The sequence below is a fragment of the Protopterus annectens genome, chromosome 6.part0 (assembly GCF_019279795.1).
Source record: "Protopterus annectens isolate FY-2018-M chromosome 6.part0, PAN1.0, whole genome shotgun sequence".
Classification (NCBI taxonomy): domain Eukaryota; kingdom Metazoa; phylum Chordata; order Ceratodontiformes; family Protopteridae; genus Protopterus; species Protopterus annectens.
Window position 1 is genome coordinate 1,550,625,650 of NC_056737.1, and position 26,851 is coordinate 1,550,652,500.

Consider the following 26,851-nt stretch of genomic DNA (forward strand, 5'->3'; position numbering starts at 1 on the left):
GGTCCTTTCCATATTTTTTCCTTCATTCTTACCTGATTCTAACAACTGTTTCAAGTGTATAGTTTTTTTATAAGTGAATTTTGGTTTGTTTCCTATGGCTGAAACTAACTCCCTATTACCCATTATTACTTTCCAGTTACTTTCTATCACTGATCTGATGTCACCCATTTCACTAACTATGGGTAATGGAAATGCTATAGAGAAATCATTGACTTCTTTGTCAGTAATGTTGTTCTTTTTACAAATCACTGATGCTTCTACTAATGTTTCCTCTGAGTACAAAATAGGTTTTGCTACTCCTTTTCTCAATGGTGTAACCTCTCTTTCTATTTTCTCTAAAAACTTCTTTTCATACCCTCTTCTTATAAATAAGTTTCTCAAAAGGGCCAATTCTTTCACAAAAATGTCTTCTTCAGATGTTAACCTACTTAATCTAATTATTTGTCCTTTTATTACTCCCTTTTTCATATGTATCGGATGTAAGTAACAAAAAGTCAAAGTAGGAAATGAAGACTTACATTTTGGGAGCTTAGACGTAAAAAATCTTTACACAAGTATAGATCAAGAGACAGGTATTGAATTTATGAGAGAATATCTGAATACACATACAGATTCCACAGGGACAAAAGTAAATTCACTTTGTACCCTAATGGAGCTAGTTTTGGAGAACAATTTCTTTAAATTTAATAATAATATCTATCAACAAGAATGTGGAGTAGCTATGGGGTCTAGGGTAGCCCCTTCTTTTGCTAATATTGTAATGGCAAGTTGGGAGACAAGATTTTTGAAAACTCACACATTGTTCAATAAAGTGGCTATGTATCGGAGATACATTGATGATTTAATATTTTTGTGGAAAGGAGAAAAACATGAATTCATGGAATTAGTAAAAGATTTAAACCAGACAACTAATTTTTTGTCCTTTAAAATAAGTGACTTTGGTAAAAGCATTAGCTTTTTAGATCTGACACTTAGTATACACAATGACACAAACACAAATACAAACACTTTCAGTAGTAAGATATACAGGAAACCATATTTTGCAAACAGTTACTTACACAAAGACAGTTTACATCCGATACATATGAAAAAGGGAGTAATAAAAGGACAAATAATTAGATTAAGTAGGTTAACATCTGAAGAAGACATTTTTGTGAAAGAATTGGCCCTTTTGAGAAACTTATTTATAAGAAGAGGGTATGAAAAGAAGTTTTTAGAGAAAATAGAAAGAGAGGTTACACCATTGAGAAAAGGAGTAGCAAAACCTATTTTTACTCAGAGGAAACATTAGTAGAAGCATCAGTGATTTGTAAAAAGAACAACATTACTGACAAAGAAGTCAATGATTTCTCTATAGCATTTCCATTACCCATAGTTAGTGAAATGGGTGACATCAGATCAGTGATAGAAAGTAACTGGAAAGTAATAATGGGTAATAGGGAGTTAGTTTCAGCCATAGGAAACAAACCAAAATTCACTTATAAAAAAATTATACACTTGAAACAGTTGTTAGAATCAGGTAAGAATGAAGGAAAAAATATGGAAAGGACCTGTACAAATAAGAAAGGAACGTACAGTTGTACTAATTGTAAACAATGTAGATATATGAGTAACACTTCGTTTACAACAGTAGAACATTTAAATTATACCTTCTGGGCCAAGGAATATTACAACTGTAATAGTGAATTAGTAGTGTACTTAGCAACGTGTGTGTCATGTAGAAATTACTACATTGGCAAAACAAAGAGAGTTTTCAAGAGAAGAGTATATGAGCATGTTCTGGCAATAAAAAAGAAAGATAAAAATAACGCATTAGCCAGGCATGCAGATACATGCAAAGATTTCAAGAAATTTGAATTCTTCATTCTAGATAGAGTTAAAAAGGGATTATTCTCAGGAGACTTGAACAACATTTTGGAATGTAAGGAGTCCCTGTGGCAGTTAGTCTTTGGGGCAGATCAAACACCAGGGCTAAATGAAGTAATAAACTTGAAATGTTTTTTAATTTATAGATAGTAAGAAAAATAATTAGTCATTTTAACTAAAAAATAATTAAAAAACAAGCAAAAAACAATCAAAAAGATTTGAAAATATGCAAATGAGTTTTTAAAGCTTTTTTAAAGCTTATTTAACAGTGTATTATTAACATGAGCAAATGGTAAATATTACAAGGAATTATGAATGCATTTCATGTATTGATTAATTAATTTGATTTCAAATGGTATGACATCATTTCCTGTGGAAATAGTATTTAAACAGCATTTTTTCACAATAATATGTTTCTGAGGAAGTTCACGTTAATAAAAGTGAATGAAAGCGCTTAAATTCAAATTGGAGAGTGAGAATTTGTTCTTTGGAAGTTCATTTGATTATCGCCTGGTTTTCAAAAAGAGAAACTGTCCTAATTCTGCATATAGTCATTGCACTTTTACACCTTATCCCCATGCCAGCAGGCCAAGATCACAGCATATGAACATTAATCTTGCTTTTGTCCAGACATTTTCTCATTGTACTGTAAAACCTTATTTCTAACAACTAAAAAGTACTTGTTCACTTTAATATTTAAGACATACAGCAGTCACTGAAAAGACTCCTCCACATTTAAAATATCCCTGACTACATACTGCACAACTGTTTTGCTATATGTAATGATCACTTTACATCATGAAATATTTTATATAAATAGTAATAAGAACAGAAATTGTTTGACTTAGTTTTCCTCCTTTAAGTATCCTTCTAAACCTTCACGTTTAACAGAGTCAACAAACGTTCAGTGTTTTTCAGACACTTTTTCTTGCAAAACCATATTTCACAATTATGATAAAATGCTTTATAGTTTTTCATTTATTTATCAATTTAAGAGTTGTCATCTCCATCTCCATCTCCCAACACCAAGCAATGATTCAAGTACAAGATATTGCTGATTCTTCTAGTTAACTCCTGCATTTTTTCTTTCTGTCAAGCATTTTCCTTTGTAACACTGGAAAAGGTTGCACTGGCAAAGTCTGTCTATGAACCTTACCCTCAGAAGAATGAGAATCAGAGTCCCCTTCCACTGGCTGACTCACTTTTTTGTGCAAAAACTTTATTTCCTCGTTAGCCTGATCTGTATCAAAAAATTATATGGATCCACCAGTAAAAAACACTTTGAAGACAGCTGAATACAGCAGCTTGAATCACATGTCTATGTCTTGACATTCCCTGATCACTGGGATACATTTGCTTCTTTTCTGCCTAGTGAGCAATGAGTAATAACCTTCTACAAACACTGCTGTCTCCAGTTTTTAATTCTTACCCTTCCACCACAATTTTGCCATGAACAACTCTTTCTGCTTGTATGATTACATCTTTACTAATGTAGATCTTGGCTGCTTTTTCATGACCAGGTTTGGAGAATACAGTTAATGTGCCCTTTCAATTAACAAATTGTGTTGTGGCACACCAGTCCAGTTGCTTATTTGTGCTTTCATTAAATTAATACCATGTGTTCCTTCCAGTTTCTCTGATACAGTAGATCTCAGATTTTCTCTGTACACTTTGTCCTCTAACTGTACTATTTTTGAACAGCTCTTGAGAAACCTCATATTTGACCAGCTTTTTTTTCATATCATCCCCTGATTTTTGCAGTTTTATCAGTTTTATCATCTGAAGGGCTAGTTAAAGCTTCTATTTTTTTCCAGTCTTTTGTTGTTTGAGTCAATATTTTTTCAGTGTTTCATTTTTTTTAATCACCTCTCATTGCATTTGATTTATTTTTTCCTCTAAATTACTGGAAGCCATTTCTTGAACCAAAGCTGAAGCTTGAACTGCTTTTTGCCAAACAGCTGCAGAATCCTTCCCAGATAGTGTTTTCTTTTCACGTTTTCTGGTTGATTTTCTTTCATGTTTTCCAAATGTCTTATTTGCTTGAATCCAGGAAGTGTGTTTACTAGTCACTAAATGAATTTTACCAAAAAAAAAAAAAAAAAAACAGTGGCACTCCTTTTTTTTCAGTTTCTGTTTTCACACTGGCAGAGTTTAACTTGTGCTTTTGATTAGTGTGCAGCCATCTTGGAAGTCCTCTCCAGTTTCACCTTTAATCCATTTCAGGTTTATTACAGAGCCAGACCCTATCTTAGCACTCTGTGGATGAGACACAAAAATATTAACCCAAATAGGGCACTAAATATTTGCAGGATGCACTCAGACACACACACACACACACACACACACACACACACACACACACACACACACACACACACACACACACACACACACACACACACACACACACACACACACAGTCTCACTCCAGTAGGCAATTTGTTGCAACACATCTTTGAGATGTGAGGAACTAGAACATTTGACTGAAACCCACATGATCACAAGGAGGACATGTAGATGCCTTTTGTGTGGCATCACAGCTGAGAATCAGATGGGAGAATCAAGCATGGTAAGATAGCATTGCTAACTTCTGCACCATTGTGCCACTCTCTTTGCATTTTTTGCCATTTGTAAAATTACTTGCAATATATTTGACAGGCATAATTTTGGTTTTTTACAGGAAATAAGCGTTAATCATAAAATGTTTACATCTTCTTAAATGAATATGTTTAAAAAAATAAATATTTCCTGTTTATAATTGATTATAATATAGAGTTTTAAAGTTTTAATTTTCTCCCTAAATTCTAATACACTGTCTCATTTACATTGTTAATTATGCTGTTTTAAGGTCTAGCTGATGAACTGATGGACATAAAGTTTGTTTTGTAGTGTATCATGTTACATGTTTGTTCAAGACCTTTTTTAAATTCATTTTCTAAATTTGCAACATTACTGTTCAATGGCAGATGGCAACAATATGGAACTCTTTTTGTGATAAATTATTTGTTTTTACAGATTCTTAAGTGTTTTGAATTAAACTGATTGCCACTATAACTTGTTGAAGGAATTATTTTTTTCCATAATATAATTTGTGTTTCATAGATTTCGCTACAGTTACTTGCAGAAAAAAATGACGGATCTTGTAGCTGTCTGGGAAGTAGCTCTGAGTGATGGTGTTCATAAAATTGAATTTGAGCATGGAACCACTTCGGGAAAACGTGTTGTATACGTAGATGGAAAAGTAAGTATTAAGAAGTTTACATTATACATAATTATAAATACATATTTTTAAACTTTATATTTGCAACATTATTAAAAACAGTAATTTTGAAAAGTAGCATTACAGTGCATGCTCGTGCTTAAATTAAACTGTCTAGTTTATAGTCTGTCTAGTGGTATTTTATATTTAAATTATTTAGTTATAAAATATTTACAAATTCACAATATTGCATAACTTAACGTATATGACAAGTAACTATTTTTGAACAATGGAATTTATAAATAGTTGATTAGGTAAACGTTTTAGGGTTAGGTAGTGTTTCATCATCCTCATCCTGACATTCTTTATTTGGTTAGGTTGGGCCATGCTTTAAAGTGCATAACTGTCTGTTTCATTACCAGTAAAATGCATGGTGTTTCTTGGTAGAACTGGGCAATAGCTGTCATTCAATCTAATATTACCACCCAGTCCCAGCAACAGAATGCACCACATATGAACCAGATTAGGCAAGGCTCAAAAGACAAACCCACCTCCTTAGAAAAAAAATGGAAAAAAACTAAGGGTAATGCTGCTCAATGCCAGAAGTCTAAATCTCAAGATGCAGGCACTTGAGACACTCCTCAGTATAGAGAACATTGACGTCTGTGCAGTAACTGAAACCTGGTTCAAGGCTCCTGAGAGCACCCCAGCGCTACCAGGCTATACCCCGTATCATGCTTTTTGGCCCCAAAATCCGGGCCGAATCACAAAGGGAGGGGGAGTGTCCATATTCATCAAGGACACCCACACCTCCAGGTTAGTAGCAACACATGAAGCATCGGAGACCATACAGGTGCAACTAACCATAGGCAAAACTGCTATACAACTGGTAGCATGTTACAGACCACCCTCCCAATCTCAGGAACTCCACTCAGCCTTCCTGAAGACATTGGAGGATATGAATGTATCACAAAATACCATCATACTGGGAGACTTCAACTACCCTAACATATATTGGGTACATTATTCTAGCCCTAACACCCTAGTCCAAAGATTCCTGGAATTCATAAATTCAAATGCACTGGAACAACTAGTCACCTCTCCCACTAGGGGAGATAATATACTAGACCTGATCATCACAAACATGGGGACAAAATGCTCCACACCGGAGGTATACCCCTCACTAGTGAGATCTGACCACAAACTAATCACCCTGGATATACATATCCCACCTCCACCCCCAGCACAAAAGACCACAGTGAAAAACTTCTCAAAAGCAGACTTCACTCTTCTTAAGACTGAGATGGTATACTTTAAGCCCACTGGGCCAGTGGAAACCACATCCCACAATGCTGAATCCTTCACAAATGCTTTCTATGGACATCTCCAAGAATGCATGGATCATGCAATCCTAAATAAATCCAAGACCATCTCCAACAAAGGCAAGTGTCCTGTCTGGTGGACCTCAGCCATTAACAAATTGTATAACAAAAGAAGGACGCTACTGCACGACAGAGCAAAATCCCATAAAGGGAAGACATCTGTGATCAACACTAGCAGAAAACTACGTTCTCTCATAAAAACATCCAAGGCCAACTTTGAGAGAAAAATCGCTAAGGACACTAAAGATAACCACAAAGCCTTCTTCAGCTATGTTAGAAACCTGGGGGGAAACCCTCAGATATGCTCAGAGTTAGTTCACAACGACAAAAATTACACTGAAGCCAGAGATATTGCCAACATTCTGGCTGACAGGTTCAGTGCAAATTTCTCCCCTCCCTCACCCCTAAAAGAAGAAATACTTATCCCAGCCGAATATAATCTCCCTGTCATCTCAGATGTCCAGGTGAGAGCCGCCCTCAGCAAAGCTAAAAACACAGCATCAATGGGACCTGACGATATCCCAGGTTGCGTGCTACGTGAACTCCAAGATGAGATAAACCCGCACATAAAAATGCTATTTAACCTTAGCCTTACTACAGGATATGTACCTGAACACTGGCGTACAGCAACAGTGGTCCCACTCCACAAAGGGGGTACCTGTACAGACCCTGGGAACTACCGCCCCATAAGCTTAACCAGCCTGGTCTGCAAAGCTATGGAAAGAATCATTATGGAACTCATAAACAGAGACATTGGGGACCTACAGACACTTGATCACACCCAGTTCGGCTTTGTAAAGGGCAGATCCTGCCTTTTGAACCTGGTTGACTTTTTCGAAACAGTCACTAGAGCCATTGATGAGGGCAAAGCAGTCCATACAGCCTACCTGGACTTGGCTAAGGCCTTCGACACAATACCCCACTCAGGCATCATAGATAAGCTCAACAGCTCAAATGTAAACCCTTATGTCACTAGATGGGTTGCAAACTGGCTAAAGGACAGAACCCATAAAGTCAAAATCGCTGGAGCCATGTCAGACTCAAAGCCAGTCACAAGTGGTGTCCCACAGGGATCTGGCCTGGGACCCCTCTTGTTTGGCATTTATTTCTCAGATGTTAAAGCAAACATGGGAGGGTTGTGGCTGACAAAGTTTGCAGATGACTGCAAACTAGGCGCCATAGTCGATACACCAGCTGACACATGCATCCTACAAAAAGGCCTCACAGAAACGGACAACTGGTGCTGGAGTCATGGCCTTAAACTAAATGCCATAAAATGTATAGTCATCCCCTTTGGGAAAAACAAAGTACCCACAAATTATCACATAGACAGTAACCCACTGAGTACGGAAAAAGTAATCAGAGACCTAGGGGCCCAAGTCGACAGCGACCTCTCATTTGACACCTATGTTGCCAAAGTGGTTAGAAAGACATTCTACTTTGCACACCTTATCATGAAGGGATTCACATCCAGATCCAAGGATGTCATTGTACCCCTATACTCCTCCCTCATCAGACCCATGATTGAGTACAATGCCCCATTTGGTATGTACCTCACCCGGCACTTGCAGCAGCTGGAGAGACCACAAACGTACCTCACCAAGAGGATCAAGGGTCTCCAACATATGTCTTATTCTGCCAGACTAAAGAAACTCCAGCTCTATTCAGTAGCATACCGCCTGGTCAGAGGTGATCTGTGCCTGACATACAAGGCCATGTCCAATCAGGAACTGATGGACATGCTCCACCTCAAAAAATCCAAATCCATCAGAACCACGAGAGCTAAAGACTTAAACCTCGGCACAAGTATGAATAGGGCATGCTGGAGGGATAGATTCATAACCCAGAGGCTTCCCATGCTCTGGAACAGAATCCCAGTTCATGTTAGGCAGAGCCCCTCACTGACTCTCTTCAAGAGAAATCTTGATGAGTGGATGGGAGATCGTAAGTTTACCCCAGGGATTACCTCTGTGTCACTACTAGACAGGGGCACAGTAAACTAATTCTATTAAATAAGGGGACCTTCACTGTGTCACTACTAGACAGAGGCACAGTATTCTAAATCTATTCTGTACATTTTTGTACCATTTCATGGGGTGGCGAAAGCCACATCACTATGGCTAGGCTTACAAATGCCCCAGGGCAGATAGCCTAGTACTAAACTATGAAACTATGTTTTAACCATCTTTTAAGAAATGTGAAGTACTGATAATTTTCCTCTTTTTCCATTTAATTTTAGAAAATTTGGAAGTTTTTGAAATAAACATTTTTTCCACAGGAGTAGGGTAATTAGAATATTTTTATTAAAGATTTCCTCTAAAGCATCTGTTCTCTGTTGAATATGTCAGATAAATTTCCTCCTACACCTTTCTGTAGTACACTTTTGCTTGCTGTGAATGATTACCAGTGCTTGAGAATATTTTAATGGATGTAAAGTATCTCGTATGTGATCAGGTTTTAGTTAGAAGTCTTGTTTGTGTTCTCTGACAGTGTTATTTATATCATCTTTGGGGAGGGTCACTGTAAACGTAAATCTTAACACTTAGGTTTTCATACAAGTAATTTGATCTTTGTGAGGTACCAACACAGGCCTTGTACTTGCTAGGCACTGAAATATCCTACAGTGTTGTCACTTTTTAGTGTTGCGTGTAATCTCTGTTGCACCATAGCATTTGTTTTTTTTTTCCTGAACAGTGTCTTTGCTATTTTTATTCTTATTACAGTTTCAGTGATAACTTTCTAGAGTTTAACAGCTTTTCTACACGATTAGCAGTTATAAGTTTCTTATAAGTACTAATTAAGATAAATATTTAAATTTGCTTATCGCATGCAAAGAACTCATAAAGATTTCCATGTAGTGTCTTATTTGACTAGACCCATACCACAGTGGATGCCCATTGAATGCTCAAGAACTATAGTTGTGATCCTCAGAATGACAAAAAAAGTGCGACTAGGGGAATGTATATTAACATTGATGATGCATTATCTTTTTTCTCAAACTCCTTTATTGAATTATCACTTGTGACATAGGCAAACTTATATTGGTATAAAAGTAATGAAATTATATTAACAAGTTCTCATTATACATCACATATATTGTTATATATCCTATAATCTAGTCAACATTACATTCATTTTTTAATTCCTGCCTTCTCTTAAACTTCATTCCTCCTCCAAAACATTTTATGCATGTATTGATGTCCTTCTGTGTCACTGTTGCAGTATTCATAACAGTAGCGATCCCCTGCCTTGGGCAGCCTAACATCTGGCCAGTATACCAAAGCCTTAGGGTTGCTTTATGGTACGCTTTATGTCACAAGTAGGCTTCTCGCGCAGCATAGGACATAAAGGTGACGTCTGGACGTAGCATCCTCAGAACTTCTTTGCCACTAGTCCAAATGCCATCTCTTGATCGTAAGTCTGAACATCTACTTTCCATTGCTGGTTTCACCGAGCCATTGCAGATAAATGCCCTGTTTGGGGTTCATTTTTACTTGTTTTATTTCCTTTTTGTTGCTTGAGGGATTTCATATCATCCAAGAAGGGTATATGCCAGTGTGGGAGACAGATTTCCCATACAGACCACCACAAACCGTGTCTGTTTTGTCTTTGCACCTCGCACGCCCATACATCCTGTTCCATCTGTCAGGCTTTTGTACTCAAAACTTTGCATAGTAGACTTTCTTCTTTGGCTCTTTATCTTGAGAATCAGCATCTTAAATGTCTTTCAAAAAATACGATGGAGGGAACTTCCTGCCCTGAGGGACAGCCGTCCGAGAAGAAGGCCAAGAAACTTAGGCCGGAATCTTCCACTCTTCAGACTCCATCAGATGTCTCTCCTGAGGTGAGTGAATGCCTGGAGGTTTGTCCAGCTTTGTTGTTGGATTCCTCTACCATGACCAGGTTGGAGGCTGGTGGGGATCCGGCTTTAAGTACGTCTGAAGAGGCTGTGCAGAAGTCCATTTTGGATGTTCAGAGGAAACTACAGTTGTTCATTTCCAAGGGGCCTAAGGGTGTTCCTCAGATTTTAGTCAGAGAAGAAGGCCCTACTACCATTACTGAATGCCATCCTGAGTCAGAGACTTCAAGTTTTATAAGGCAGATATCCCATTGAAGAAAAAAAAACAAAAAAAAAACTAAACCTATTTCCCCTGCTCCTAAGGTCTTCACTCGGTTTGTTTAGTGAATTGATGGCATTGAAACTTCCTCAGGGAGTTTCTGTTCCATCTCCCCCTTGGTGCTCTACTCCCTTTAAAAGACCCAGAGAACAGGATTCCTCTGAGAAGGAGTTGGATTCGGATGAGGAATCCCTTGCTTACTCTTCTCAGATTCCTTCTCCTTTGGACTATGGGACAGAGGAAGAGGAGTCTACCAGTTCTGATGCTCCCTTTGAAAAGATTTCTTCTGGGGCACAATCTCCAGGATGATGGGAGTTCTTTAAATGGAATTGTGCTGAGGTCTCTGAGATTCATAAGAGGTAGTATGAGTTGCTGCAGATGGAATCTCCTAAATCTTCTGCTGTTCTACCTGCTTTGACTCCTTTCTTGGATGCATTTTACAATGCCTCTAAAGCTCCTGATTCTCAGCCCTCTGCTCCCAAGAAACATGATGGGTTCTATAGGGTGCCTGAGGACTGTACATTTTCCTACAAGTGTCTGCTGCTGACCCTTCAGTGGTGTCTGTAACCTCTGACAAACCCTCCTAATTGCTTCCTTCACCCAAATTACTGCCCTCTGATAAAGATAGCAGAACCTTGGAAAGGCTAGGTAAGAAGGTTTATACCTCCGCTACCTTGTCTTTTAGGGCTATTAATTATCAGACCCATATGTCCAGGTATGTGTTGGCTTTCCTGTCCTAGACTTGTCAGGTTGTATCTGATCATCCAGACTCTGAGGGTAAAATTTCTGCCATTTCCTTTAGTGACTTCCTCCCAGGTGGCTCATCATTTCATCAATTGTAGTTGTGAAGCAGCAGATGCTTCCTCTAGGGATACTGGTTTTGGGTCAGTGATGAAGAGATATTCTTGGCTTCAGCTTCAACCTTTACCTAATGATATCAAGGCTAAGTTGATGGATGCCCCTCTTGATAATAAACACTTAATTGGTAAGGCTGCTGCTGATTTGTTTAATTCCCTTCAGGATAAGGGTAAGGCTTTACAGGAACTCAAACAAGTATTTGTTTCTCCTGTTCCTAAATTTCAGAGAAACTACCCCAATAAGCCAGCCTTTTTTCAAAGTCAGTCTTGCACTCCTCTCAAGGGCAAAAAGTGTGGCAAGCAGGCTTCTCCTGCTAAGGTTACTTGGACTTTAGTGCCTCAGATATATTCCTTTCCAGGGAAACCAGGTGCTGTCTGACTATACTATTCTTCCTAGCCACTTTTCTGTTTCTTTTGGTCTCTCTCGATCTCTTTCTTCTCATTTGGCTACAGATTACTTAGGATTCCTAGGTTCTGTCCATTAGTCGCCAGGGGTATTTCATGGTGTGGAAATCCCTTCCCCCCTTTTTGGGTATTTCTCAGCTGCCTGAGGAACAACTATTCTTTTTTCCAGAGGTGCTTGGTAACTATTGACTCAGTGTACTATTCAAGAAGTATAACAACATTCTATTCAAGAAGTGCCCGTGTCCCAAAGGGGATGGGGATTTTACTCCAGGATGTTTGTGGTAACCAAAAGAGAGGGTACTTGGAGACCAGTTCTAGACCTCCATCATCTAAACACTTTTCTGAAGGTGCCCACTTTTTGAATGATGTTCCTTGAGATGTTCTTCCCTCATTTGCTTCCTCAGGCTTATATGGTGTCTCTGGATCTCAAGGATGTTTATCTGCATATTCCAATCCATCCACTTTTTCAGAAAGTTTTTACTTTTTTCTGTTCCTTCCTGACATTTTCAGTTCTCTGCTTTGCCCTTTGGCCTTTCTGCTGCACCAAGGGTATTCACCAAATGCCTCGATGTCCTTCAAGGATGCATCTGCAGTCCTTACATATGGGTTGTCCTGCCTCAGGCAGCCCTTCGGTCGGCCGGATTCCAAAATCTGGGTCCGGCGTCGGCTGAAGTCGCCCCTTCCCCGACGTCAGAGCGCCTGGGGTATAAAAGCGTCAGCCGACGCCATCTTCCCCAGTCTTTCTTGCCGCGTGGTGCCCGAAGCAGAAGCAGTTCGCAAGTGCCGGTCGGCCAGCTCCTGTAATTCAGCTACCGAAGACTTCAAAAGCTAAGTACCCCGTTGGGGACTCTTTCTTGCCTCAGCCGATGTCAGATAAAGTTAATAATTGCTTAACTTGTGGGAAACAAATACCTCATAAGGATTTCCACTCTTACTGCCTCCCATGCCTAGGCCCAGACCACGATGTCTCGGCCTGTTCAGCCTGTGCTTCCTTCAATCGACGCACTCTTAGGCATCAGGCGGAGTTTGCAGAGGAATTTTTTGGGGCTAGTTTCTCTTATAATATGCCGTCGGAGACTCCGACTCCTCATTTAACCAAGAAACGGAAGGACAAGGACCGACACACGCGGCCCATGGTTTCGGCTGAAACCACGGCTAGGCCTACCGTGAGTGTCTCGGTCTCGGCTGAAACCGAGTCCTTGGTACTTCCAACCGCTGAAACCGCTCAACCGACAACCTCGGCCCCGGAGGCCCCTACTGAGTCGGTTATAGAATTTCCTTCAGAAACTGGTGTCCTGGAAACATCCGACACCATTCCTCTAGACAAAACTACACCAGCACGTGGTGCAGCCAGGCCTCCTGCATCCATGTCCATAAAGGCATTCACCAGGGCTAAAGCTGCTAAGCACCCAAAAGCTTTGCCTCCCAGGGCTATTCCTCAGGGACCCACTACAGGTTCACAGATTCTAAGTTTGGCAGAGGACCTTATTTCCTTAATTAGGGGCTCTCAGCCCCATCCGGGCAGGGGCTCTCAACCTCCTCTAGACAAAAGGCCCAGGTTTGAGCCTCCTGATCCCCACTCCTCAGATGAGGCCTCTGATGGCTCTGCCTGATCACACCCAGTTCGGTTTTGTAAAGGACAGATCCTGCCTTTTGAACCTGGTTGACTTTTTCGAAACAGTCACTAGAGCCATTGATGAGGGCAAAGCAGTCCATACAGCCTACCTGGACTTGGCTAAGGCCTTCGACACAGTGCCCCACTCAGGCATCATAGATAAGCTCAACAGCTTAAATGTAAACCCTTATGTCACTAGATGGGTTGCAAACTGGCTAAAGGACAGAACCCATAAAGTCAAAATCGCTGGAGCCATGTCAGACTCAGCTAGTCACAAGTGGTGTCCCACAGGGATCTGTCCTGGGACCCCTCTTGTTCGACATTTATTTCTCGGATGTTAAAGCAAACATGGGAGGGTTGTGGCTGACAAAGTTTGCAGATGACTGCAAACTAGGCGCCATAGTCGATACACCAGCTGACACATACATCCTACAAAAAGGCCTCATAGAAACGGACAACTGGTGCCGGAGTCATGGCCTTAAACTAAATGCCAAAAAATTTATAGTCATCCCCTTTGGGAAAAACAAAGTACCCACATAGACAGTATCCCACTGAGTATGGAAAAAGTAATCAGAGACCTAGGGACCCAAGTCGACAGCGACCTCTCATTTGACACCCACGTTGCCAAAGTGGTTAGAAAGACATTCTACCTTGCACACCTTATCATGAAGGGATTCACATCCATATCCAAGGATGTCATTGTACCCCTATACTCCTCCCTCATCAGACCCATGATTGAGTACAATGCCCCATTTGGTATGTACCTCACCCGGCACTTGCAGCAGCTGGAGAGACCACAAACGTACCTCACCAAGAGGATCAAGGGTCTCCAACATATGTCTTATTCTGCCAGACTAAAGAACTTCAGCTCTATTCAGTAGCATACCGCCTGCTCAGAGGTGATCTGTGCCTGACGTACAAGGCCATGTCCAATCAGGAACTGATGGACATGCTCCACCTCAAAAAATCCAAATCCATCAGAACCACGAGAGCTAAAGACTTAAACCTTGGCACAAGTATGAATAGGACATGCTGGAGGGATAGATTCATAACCCAGAGGCTTCCCATGCTCTGGAACAGAATCTCAGTTCATGTTAGGCAGAGCTCCTCACTGACTCTCTTCAAGAGAAATCTTGATGAGTGGATGGGAGATCGTAAGTTTACCCCAGGGGTCACCTCTGTGTCACTACTAGACAGGGGCACAGTAAACTAATTATATTATATAAGGGGACCTTCACTGTGTCACTACTAGACAGAGGCACAGTATTCTAAATCTATTCTGTATATTTTTGTACCATTTCATGGGGTGGCGAAAGCCACATCACTATGGCTAGGCTTACAAATGCCCCAGGGCAGATAGCCTAGTACTAAACTATGAAACTATGTTTTAACCATCTTTTAAGAAATGTGAAGTACTGATAATTTTCCTGTTTTTCCTTTTAATTTTAGAAAATTTGGAAGTTTTTGAAATAAACATTTTTTCCACAGGAGTAGAGTAATTAGAATATTTTTATTGAAGATTTCCTCTAAAGCATCTGTTCTCTGTTGAATATGTCAGATAAATTTCCTCCACCTTTCCGTAGTACACTTTTTCTCACTGTGAATGATTACCAGTGCTTGAGAATATTGTAATGGATGGAAAGTATCTCGTATGTGATCAGGTTTTAGTTAGAAGTCTTGTTTGTGTTCTCTGACAGTGTTATTTATATCATCTTTGGAGAGGGTCACTGTAAACGTAAATCTTAACACTTAGGTTTGCATACAAGTAATTTGATCTTTGTGAGGTACCAACACAGGCCTTGTACTTGCTAGGCACTGAAATATCCTACAGTGTTGTCACTTTTTAGTGTTGCGTATAATCTCTGTTGCACCATAGCATTTGTTTTTTTTTTTCCTGAACAGTGTCTTTGCTATTTTTATTCTTATTACAGTTTCAGTGATAACTTTCTAGAGTTTAACAGCTTTTCTACACGATTAACAGTTATAAGTTTCTTATAAGTACTAATTAAGATAAATATTTAAATTTGCTTATCGCATGCAAAGAACTCATAAAGACATCCATGTAGTGTCTTATTTGACTAGACCCATACCGCAGTGGATGCCCATTGAATGCTCAAGAACTATAGTTGTGATCCTCAGAATGACAAAAAAAGTGTGACTAGGGAAATGTATATTAACATTGATGATGCATTATCTTTTTTCTCAAACTCCTTTATTGAATTATCACTTGTGACATAGGCAAACTTATATTGGTATAAAAGTAATGAAACTATATTAACAAGTTCACATTATGCATCACATATATTGTTATATATCCTATAATCTAGTCAACATTACATTAAGTTTTTAATTCCTGCCTTCTCTTAAACTTCATTCCTCCTCCAAAACATTTTATGCATGTATTGATGTCCTTCTGTGTCACTGTTGCAGTATTCATAACAGTAGCGATCCCCTGCCTTGGGCAGCCTAACATCTGGCCAGTATACCAAAGCCTTAGGGTTGCTTTATGGTATGCTGTATGTCACAAGTAGGCTTCTCGCGCAGCATAGGACATAAAGGTGACGTCCAGACATAGCATCCTCAGAACTTCTTTGCCACTAGTCCAAATGCCATCTCTTGATCGTAAGTCTGAACATCTACTTTCCATTGCTGGTTTCACCGAGCCATTGCAGATAAGTGCCCTGTTTGGGGTTCATTTTTACTTGTTTTATTTCCTTTATGTTGCTTGAGGGATTTCATATCATCCAAGAAGGGTATATGCCAGTGTGGGAGACAGATTTCCCATACAGACCACCACAAACAGTGTCTGTTTTGTCTTTGCACCTCGTACGGCCCTACATCTTGTTCCATCTGTCAGGCTTTTGTACTTAAAACTTTGCATAGTAGACTTTCTTCTTTGGCTCTTTATCTTGAGAATCAGCATCTTAAATGTCTTTCAAAAAATACGATGGAGGGAACTTCCTGCCCTGAGGGATAGCCGTCCGAGAAGAAGGCCAAGAAACCTAGGCCGGAATCTTCCACTCTTCAGACTCCATCAGATGTCTCTCCTGAGGTGAGTGAATGCCTGGAGGTTTGTCCAGCTTTGTTGGTGGATTCCTCTACCATGACCAGGTTGGAGGCTGGTGGGGATCCGGCTTTAAGTACGTCTGAAGAGGCTGTGCAGAAGTCCATTTTGGATGTTCAGAGGAAACTACAGTTGTTCATTTCCAACGGGCCTAAGGGTGTTCCTCAGATTTTACTCAGAGAAGAAGGCCCTACTACCATTACTGAATGCCATCCTGGGTCAGAGCCTTCCAAGTTTTATAAGGCAGATATCCCACTGAAGAAAAAAAAACAAAAAAAAACTAAACCTATTTCCCCTGCTCCTAAGGTCTTCACTCGGTTTGTTTAGTGCATTGATGGCATTGAAACTTCCTCAGGGAGTTCCTGTTCCATCTCCGCCTTGGTGCTCTACTCCCTTTAAAAGACCCAGAGAACAGGATTCCTCTGAGAAGGAGTTGGATTCGGATGAGGAATCCCTTGCTTACTCTTCTCAGATTCCTTCTCCTTTGGACTATGGGACAGAGGAAGAGGAGTCTACCAGTCCTGATACTCCCTTTGAAAAGATTTCTTCTGGGGCACAATCTCCAGGATGATGGAGTTCTTTAAATGGAATTGTGCTGAGGTCTCTGAGATTCATAAGAGGTAGTATGAGTTGCTGCAGATGGAATCTCCTAAATCTTCTGCTGTTCTACCTGCTTTGACTCCTTTCTTGGATGCATTTTACAATGCCTCTAAAGCTCCTGATTCTCAGCCCTCTGCTCCCAAGAAACATGATAGGTTCTATAGGGTGCCTGAGGACTGTACATTTTCCTACAAGTGTCTGCTGCTGACCCTTCAGTGGTGTCTGTAACCTCTGACAAACCCTCTCAATTGCTTCCTTCACCCAAATTTCTGCCCTCTGATAAAGATAGCAGAACCTTGGAAAGGCTAGGTAAGAAGGTTTATACCTCCGCTACCTTGTCTTTTAGGGCTGTTAATTATCAGACCCATATGTCCAGGTATGTGTTGGCTTTCCTTTCCTAGGCTTGTTAGGTTGTATCTGATCGTCCAGACTCTGAGGGTAAAATTTCTGCCGTTTCCTTTAGTGACTTCATCCCAGGTGGCTCATCATTTCATCAATTGTAGTTGTGAAGCAGCAGATGCTTCCTCTAGGGATACTGGTTTTGGGTCAGTGATGAAGAGATATTCTTGGCTTCAGCTTCAACCTTTACCTAATGATATCAAGGCTAAGTTGATGGATGCCCCTCTTGATAATAAGCACTTAATTGGTAAGGCTGCTGCTGATTTGTTTAATTCCCTTCAGGATAAGGGTAAGGCTTTACAGGAACTCAAACAAGTATTTGTTTCTCCTGTTCCTAAATTTCAGAGAAACTACCCCAATAAGCCAGCCTTTTTTCAAAGTCAGTCTTGCACTCCTCTCAAGGGCAAAAAGTGTGGCAAGCAGGCTTCTCCTGCTAAGGCTACTTGGACTTTAGTGCCTCAGATATATTCCTTTCCAGGGAAACCAGGTGCTGTCTGACTATCCTATTCTTCCTAGCCACTTTTCTGTTTCTTTTGGTCTCTCTCGGTCTCTTTCTTCTCATTTGGCTACAGATTACTTAGGATTCCTAGGTTCTGTCCATTAGTCACCAGGGGTATTTCATGGTGTGGAAATCCCTTCCCCCTTTTTTGGGTATTTCTCAGCTGCCTCAGGAACAACTCTTCTTTTTTCCAGAGGTGCCTGGGAACTATTGACTCAGTGTACTATTCAAGAAGTATAACAACATTCTATTCAAGAAGTGCCTGTGTCCCAAAGGGGATAGGGATTTTACTCCAGGATGTTTGTGGTAACCAAAAGAGAGGGTACTTGGAGACCAGTTCTAGACCTCCATCATCTAAACACTTTTCTGAAGGTGCCCACTTTTTGAATGATGTTCCTTGAGATTTTCTTCCCTCATTTGCTTCCTCAGGCTTATATGGTGTCTCTGGATCTCAAGGATGTTTATCTGCATATTCCAATCCATCCACTTTTTCAGAAAGTTTTTTCTTTTTTCTGTTCCTTCCTGACATTTTCAGTTCTCTGCTTTGCCCTTTGGCCTTTCTGCTGCACCACCGGTATTCACCAAATGCCTCGCTCCTGTGATTGCTTTTTGCAGGATTCAGGGGATCCAAGTATTTCCCTACTTGAAAGACATTCTGTTTCAGGCATCCTCTCTAGAGATCCTGTTGCAAAATCTCCATTCTGCCATTTCTCTTCTTCAGAGCCTCGTGTTTACAATTAACTTCAAAGAGTCCTCCGACTCCTCAGGACCATGTTTTTCTGGGTTGCAGGATTCAGACGGTCCCTTTACTGGCATCCCTGCCTCCACGTAAGGACTTGACCCTCAGCTCTTTCTTTCAAACTCTTCTTCCTCTAACTCCCATTACAGCCATTAAGTTTCTAAGAGCTCTGGGTTTCATGACAGCCGCCATCCCTATGCTCTCTGTGGCCAAACTTCATATGAGGAAGTTTCAGTGGTTCCTGAAGTCAGTTTGGCTTCAACATGCTCATCCCCTAGAATTTATAGTTCCTCTTCTACCTTGTCTTGAGAGAGAACTACACTTGTGGATCCAGCAGTTGTCCCTAAATGCAGGGCTACCTTTTCATCCCCCTCTTCCTTCTCAGGAGCTGTTCACAGATGCTTCAGACATGGGATGGAGAACTGAGTTTGGCTCCCTAAAGGTGCAGGGATGTGTGGTCTCCTTGTCAACAGAAAGAACATATCATTGTCAAAGAGATGAGATTTTCATCCTCTTTTCTTCCTGGGAACTGTTAAGGTGTTTACAGACAGCACCACAGTAATGTGATATGTAAACAAACAGGGGGAAACAAGATCTTATCATCTTTGCCAGTTGGTACTCTTGGTATGGGATCTTGCTCTCCAGTATGAAGTGACTCTTCAGGCAGTTTACACTCCCTCAGGTCAAAACATTGTGGCAGGCTCTCTGAGCAGGTCCTTAACTCAATCCCATGAATGGATGCTTCACAGGGATGTATTTCTGGACATTGTCCATTAGTGGGGTACTCCTCAAATAGACCTATTTGCCTCCCCTCTGAACAGACAACTTCTCTGTTTTGTGCCAGAGTCACAGGTCCTCTGGTGTGGAAGGTGGACACCATCTCTTTTTCTTGAAAGGCAATGTTTCTTCCCCTCCTCTTCCCCTCATTCCAAACGTCCTGTTTAAAAATTCAACAGAACTCCCCCCAAAGTCTTGTTGGTGACTCCCTTTTGGCTGAGGCAATATTGGCTCCCTCTTCTGCATTTAGCCAAGGGTAGCCTTACAGGGTGAACCTACTCACACAAGAGAAGGGATTTCTCATCCATCCCCACCTGTTCACTCTTCAGCTGATATTGTGGGTGATAGGATTTTCATTCCATATAGACATCTATTTTCTGAGGATGTGCTTAAGGCCCTGCAGGAGGCCAGGAAACCCAATACTAGGAAATCCTTCTCCAAATGGAAGAGGTTTTCTGTTTGGTGTCTTTCTCATAACTTGTATCTACTTTTTGTGGATGTTCTTTGGTTCTCTCTTATCTGTGTGAATTGCTCAATGCTGGGTTGGCTTATTCTTTGTTTAAGGCCCATTTATCAGCTATCTCTGCTTGTCTGCCTTTATCTCCTCCTCTAACTTCTAGATTTGAAGGTAAACAATTTCTTAAAGGTGTCCTTCCTATTAGGCCTCCCATGAAGCCTGTTCCTCCTCCCTGGGATCTTAATTTTGTTTTGGAGAAATTCACTGTAGCTTCTTTTGAGGTTGCAGCTTGAGCTTCCCTGCACCATTGCTCTTGGAAGACTGTACTTTTGTTAACCATAACTTCTTCCAGATGGGTTTCAGAGCGTCAAAGCCTTAAGGGTTGTCCTCCTTTTTTTGGTGTTTCATAAGAACAGGGTATCCTTACATACTAATCCTGCTTTTATGTGCAAGGTTGTGAATGAGTTTTCCCTGAATCAGGCTATTCATTTGCCCACTTTTTTCCCTTCTACACAATCTGCTAGTGAGAAGGTGCTGCACACATTGGATATGCATAGACAACTCAGATTTTATTTGGCTAAGACTAAGACTATTAGGAAATTTGATCAGCTCTTTGTTTCCTTTCATCCCTAGTCATTGGGAATAGCAGTATCCAAGTAGACTATTTCTTCTTGGTTCTCAAAAGCTATTTCTTTTTGTTATTCTTTTCATGGTAAGAACCTTCCTTTTTCTGTTAAGGCTCATTGTACTAGAACTATTATGTCTTCTGGTGCTTTTTTCAAGGGTTTGGATATTAACTCTATTCTTGAGGCAGCTACCTGGACTTGTGTGCATACTTTTACCAAGCACTACAAGTTGGATGGAATTTACAGAACTAGAGCTGATTTTTCTACGTACATCCTTTATGGCTTCCTAGAGAGCTCTGCTGGTTCTTCATCCTCCCAGGTTTCTTCCTCAACTTTGGCACTCTCCCTACTCTTATGAATACTGCAACAATGAAATGGTAGGACATAGTACAGTTGTGTAAAATCTTACTATAACGGTATATGTCCTTCTCTTCATTGTTGCAATATTCACTCCCTCCTCCTCCCCCTGGTTCATTTATCTTCTGCATGTACTGGTTACCTCTTGGTTTTCATTGGACTGGCTTTCCTACAGCGGCTTTCATTTCTGAGGATTGTACATCTGAACGTCTCCTTCACACACAGCTAATGGGAGGAGGGGCACTGAGCAAAACTCTGATCTGTGATATATAACATTAAGTATCCTGTTTTTTTCTTATTTTTACTAGTTATTGCTTATTCTAGATATTTATAGCACTTTTATTGTCTGCTGCATGCTTTTTACTGTATTTTATAACTATAAACTAATCTGCATGGTTGTACTAGAATTGTCTGCCTCACAGGGCCTGATAAATAAGTTTTTTACTGTCACACTGCTTGTAAATCTTTTCTAGCTAGTTTCACTGTGTGTAAGGTATTAACTGGAAATTTTCTCCATTTGTTAAACATCTGTTTGTTCTGATTTCCTGCCAAGGAGTGTACCATATAACTGATTTAAGTTCCCACCCCCATATGCCTATTGGTGTGTTGTTGTTATACTTGGTGGCTTTGCAGTTGCCCGCCCCTACTGTAAATGTGATCTGGGACACTCCTCCCAGTCTAGTGTCATTAGCTCATTCTACCTAATACAGAGAGAACATTTGAGAAGGTCAACCCACATAGTTTCTTAACCTTGAATTATCTTCTGCTTCTCCTTTCTCCCTTTCCACTTTACTAAAAAAAAAAAAAATAAAAAAAAAAAAGCAAATCTCCCTGTGTTCTGACTGAGTGTGCTTCTCTGCTGATAAGTATATTTTTTGGCACTTTTTAACTGTTCAGAGTTGAGTAAAACAATAATTGAATTCAATTCAGAATATATTTTGAATAAGTTGCATTTATTTAAACTGTATTTGCTTTAATACTGCTATACACTCGTGTGCTATCTTGCACTGCACTTGAATTGTTTTTAGTGCTGTTTTAGCTGCTTTTATGTTTCCTGCCTTTCCTGTAACTAGTCTAGTCCAGATACAGATTTGCTATATCCAGGACTGCTTGTAAGCTTCGGAGCCCCCCAAGTCTTTCTGTGTTGGATGGAAGCCTTCTATCTTATCAGTGGGAGTGGTAAGCACTAGGTAGCCTATCTACCACAAGAGAACTGGTTTCTGGCCCAGAAATTGTAGTTTATTGGCTGTTTGGGCAGTTTTTCCATCTCTTTCAACTTTCTGGTTTAAAAGCCCGTGTTTGCACTTGGTTTTCCACCTTTCCTGTAACTACTCTAGTCCAGATTCAGATTTGCTATATCCAGTACTGTTTGTAAGCTTCTGAGCAGTGCCAAAGTCTGCTCTTCAATTTTCCCTTAGATCTGCTAGTTCTCTCCTCTCCTGCACTTTTACTAGCTTATTAGTCTAGCACTTTACTAGACTTCTTGCAGCAATTATTGTAGCACACAAAAGTGCTACCAGCATTAAACGTTCTACAAGGAAACAGCTCCAGTACTTATTATTAATGCCAACCCCTCCAGGCATGTCTAAAGTTCAGTCCCCTGTGCTTTCTCCTGTTAACCTGGTGAACTTGGGCATCCTGAGGCAATGTAGCAACTGCCTCATGTACACTGACAACCTTCTCCTCTTACCCCCCAACACTCAGACTTGCGAGAGATGCACTTATATATCCAAATTGAAAGCCACTCACTGTCCAGCCAAGACCGGAATAGCTGGTCAGGAGGAGAAGGTCAGCACTTGCACCACACCATATGGAACACATAGCCCTCCAGAACACACGCCAGCACTGCCTTTACATAAAAACACAAAATCACACACCCACCTTTGCAGAGGCTCTCAATAAGAATCTACCAAAACAGAGACCTTCAAGGCAGAAAAGCACTTGACCACCACAACACAATACTAATCACGAGACACATAACTCTCCTAAACAGTGTGCCACTCAACCAAAGCCCCTAAGGTAAAACAGCATGCCCAACACACTAGTCATAGGTGACTTGATAGTGAGGCACACTGATGTCCCACTCACTAGGTCGAATAAGGAGAAAGTAACAGTCAGCTGCCTGTCAGGCGCCAGGATCTGTCACATAATGCAAGCACTCAGGTCCCTCAACAACAGGTACAAATATGACTCTGTCATTGTATGTGTGGGTGAAAATGACCTGAGATGTACCTCCCTGAACTACATGAAAAGAGACATGGAGGAGCTCTCGGATTTGTAGCCCAGGCGGGTATGACCCTAGCCCTGAGCAGCATCCTACCACCACCCAGAATGATAACACAGTACAAGCAGAAAATGATTTCAACAATTGGCTAGGTTTCTGGTGTCATTCTAAGGGGATCCAGTATCTGTCTGCCTGGGAAGGCATGATTGGAAGACCTCGGTGCTTTGCCAGAGATGGCCCACATCTGTTGCCCCTGGGCTTCTGGACACTGTCCAAGGCTCTTGCCACCCTTATAGTGCCTTTTTTAGGTGGTTTTCCAAAGACCAAATTATCATTATAACAGCTGCAAATAAATGCAATCTGAGGGTCATGCTGCTCAATGCTAGAAGTCTAAATCTCAGAATGCACTCGCTTGAAGCACTCCTTAAAATGGAGCACATAAACATTTGTGCCGTAACAGAGATCTGGTTCAAAGCAGCAGAAAGCACCCCTGCACTACCAAGCTATAACTCGTTCCACATTTTTCGACCCCAGAACTTCGACCGAAGCTCCAAAGGCGGTGGTGTTTCCATATTCATAAAGGATGCGCACACCTCCAGACTGGTACCCCAACATAATGCATCTGAGATACTTCAGGTGCAGCTAACATTGGGTAAGACAGCGATTCGGGTCGTAGCCTGCTATAGGTCCCCAACCATATCCCAAGACTCACACTCCATGTTCCTAAGCACTCTGGAGAATATTAGGGTCCAACCTAACACTCTTATACTGGGCGACTTCAACTACCCCGCCATTAACTGGGAAAACTACTCATGTACCAATACACTTGCGCAACATTTCCTGGAATTCATTAATTCCAATGCCCTGGACCAGCTTTTTCTTACTTTCATTAGAGGTAGCAACATGCTTGACCTGGTCATTACTAACGTGGGCAACTGTTGCTCTACACCAATAGTCAACTCCTCCCAGGTTAGATCCACCCACAAACTAATCACCTTGGAAATCCACATCCCTCCCACCCCACCCCTCCCCTGCAAAGGTAACCACCATGAAAAACTTTTCCAAAGCTAACTTTGGGGTCCTAAAAACAGAGGTGGCTAACTTCACGGCACCCATGCAAATGGAAAATAGTTGCATGACTGCCGAATCATACACCAATGAACTGTATGAACACGGACACAAATGCATGGATCTCACCATACCAAATAGAACCAAGATGCTGTCCTCCAAAAAAAAAAGGAAGCCAATCGGTGGTCCCTTGCCATAAACAAACTCTACAACAGACAGAAGAAACTGATGCAGAATAAGGTGAAGTCACAAGACTGGAAAAACTCCCTTATCAGCCTCAGCAAAAATTGAGATCCCTCATCAAATCCTCCAAATATTGCTATAAAACAGAATTGCAGCAGATAGTAAAGACAACCACAAGGCCTTCTATAGTTATGTAAAGAATCTCCACGGCAATACCCAGATTTTTTTTCTGAGCTACTGCACAATGGTATCTCCTATACCGAGCCAACAGATATTGCCAATATACTGGCCAACAGATTCAGTGCCATCTGTACCCTTCCCCCCAAAGGGTCAGTCACAATACCAGTAGATTGCCAGGCACCCAGTATTACTGCTGTACATGTTAAAACAGCACTGCCCAAGGCTAAGAATACAGCTTCTATGGGACCTGACAATATCACTGACTGTTTTCTACATGAACTACAGCGTGAACTGGCACCTCATCTGTGCCCTGTTCAGTCACGGCCTCACCTCAGGCTTTGTCCCTACTGAATGGCGCACTGCTACAGTCATCCCTCTCCACAAAGGAGGAGCGACTACAGACCCTGTGAATCATCACTCCATTAGCCTGATGAGTCTGATATGTAAAGCTATGGAACACATCATCATGGACCTAATAAATAAGGATGTAGGGAATCTCCAAACTCTGGATCCCACACAGTTTGTTTTTGTGAAGGGTAGATCATGTCTGCTCAACTTGGTCAACTTCTTTGAATTAGTCACCAGAGCTGTGGATGAAGGCAAGGTGATTCATACAGCCTACCTTGATCTGGCCAAGGCCTTTGATACTATTCCCCACTCAAGAATCAGAAAAACACACTAAGCTAGGCAGCAATCCCTATGTCACTAGGTGGATTGCAAACTGGCTCACAGGTAGAACCCACAGTATGAAAGCAGCTGACTCTAAGTCAGACTGCTGACAAGTCATGAGTTGAGTCCCACAGGGTACGGTCCTGGGTCCTCTCCTGTTTGGTTTCTACTTCTCTGAAGTCCAGGCCAACACGAAAGGAGTCTGGCTGACAAGGTTCGCAGACAATTGAAAATTGGGCACTATTATTAACTCCCCAAGTGATGTTGACATCCTACAGAAAGGCCTCACTGAGACCAACTATTGGTGTCAGAACTATCGTCTTAAGCTCAATGCCAAAAAATGTGTCGTCATTCCCTTTGGGAAAAACCCGGTTCCCATGAATTACCACAACGATGGAAGTCCACTGAATATGGAAGGCGTTATAAGAGATCTGGGAACACAGGTTGACAGCAACCTCTCTTTTGACCACCACATTGCCACTGTGGTCAGAAAGTCCTTCTACGTGGCACATCTCATTACTAAGGGTTTTGCATCCAGGAAGAAAGAGGTCAATGTTTCCCTCTACTCTTCCCTCATTAGGCCAATCATTGAGTACAGTGCCCCATTTGGCATGTACCTCACTAAACACCTGCAACAACTGGAGAGGCCACAAAAGTACCTCACAAAGAGGATCCTAGGCCTTAAACACTTGTCCTATATGGACAGACTCAAAAAACTCCAACTATTTTCTGTCTCATATTGCCTACTTAGAGGTGATCTCTGCTTCACTTACAAAGCCATGTCTGACCCAGCTCTGTTAGAAATGCTACATCTAAAGATATCCCAATCCCTCCACACCACATGCTCCAGAGACCTCAACCTCATTACCACAATCAACAGAACATGCTGGAGGGACAGGCTCATAACCAAGAGACTACCCATGCTATGGAATAGACTTCCCATACATGTCAAGCAGAGCACCTCACTGGCCCTCCTCAAGAGCAATCTTGATGAGTGGATGGAAAATAGAAAATTCACCCCAGGAATCACTTCAGTGGCTTTACTTGACAGAGGCACTGGGAACTAAGGTCGGGTGGCACAATGCCAGGATAATCCTATGGGCTAGGCTTGTAAAGGCTCCAGGGCCATTAATCTAGTACACACCTGTGAACCTATGCCCTACTCTATGCGAGGAGCATGTGTGTGACATACGGTGTACCTTAAAGCAACCTAAGGCTTTGATATACTGGCCAGGTGTCAGGCTGCCCTAGGCAGGGGATCCCTACTGTTAAAAATACTGCAATAGTGAAGAGAAGGACATCTACCATTATGGAAAGATTTTACACAACTGTACTTTCCTATACTTTTTTTTTTTCCATTTTTTCATGTAATTTGCTCCTACCCTTTTCTAAAGATTCCAACTCCCAGTTTTTATCTCTGTTAACAGTATTCACTTCAAGTGTAGTTGGTTTAGATTTTGATCTATTTTCTAGTAGTTGCTTTTTTTGGCAGCCACCAGTATTAAACTTAACAAGGCTTTACTATGTCCAGGAAATTCAGATCCTGTACCCGAGTTCAAAATAGTAA

General features: G+C 41.1%; 1 protein-coding gene across 1 annotated transcript in view; it reads left to right on the plus strand.

The window, feature by feature from the left end:
- Positions 1 to 26,851, plus strand: part of FAIM (Fas apoptotic inhibitory molecule) — a 472,349-nt gene that overhangs the window by 160,416 nt on the left and 285,082 nt on the right. Inside the window, exon 2 of the mRNA XM_044075005.1 lies at positions 4,969 to 5,107. Within this exon, the coding sequence (XP_043930940.1) occupies positions 4,997 to 5,107 (111 nt within the window). The 5' untranslated portion in view covers positions 4,969 to 4,996. The remainder of the gene's footprint in view (positions 1 to 4,968; positions 5,108 to 26,851) is intronic.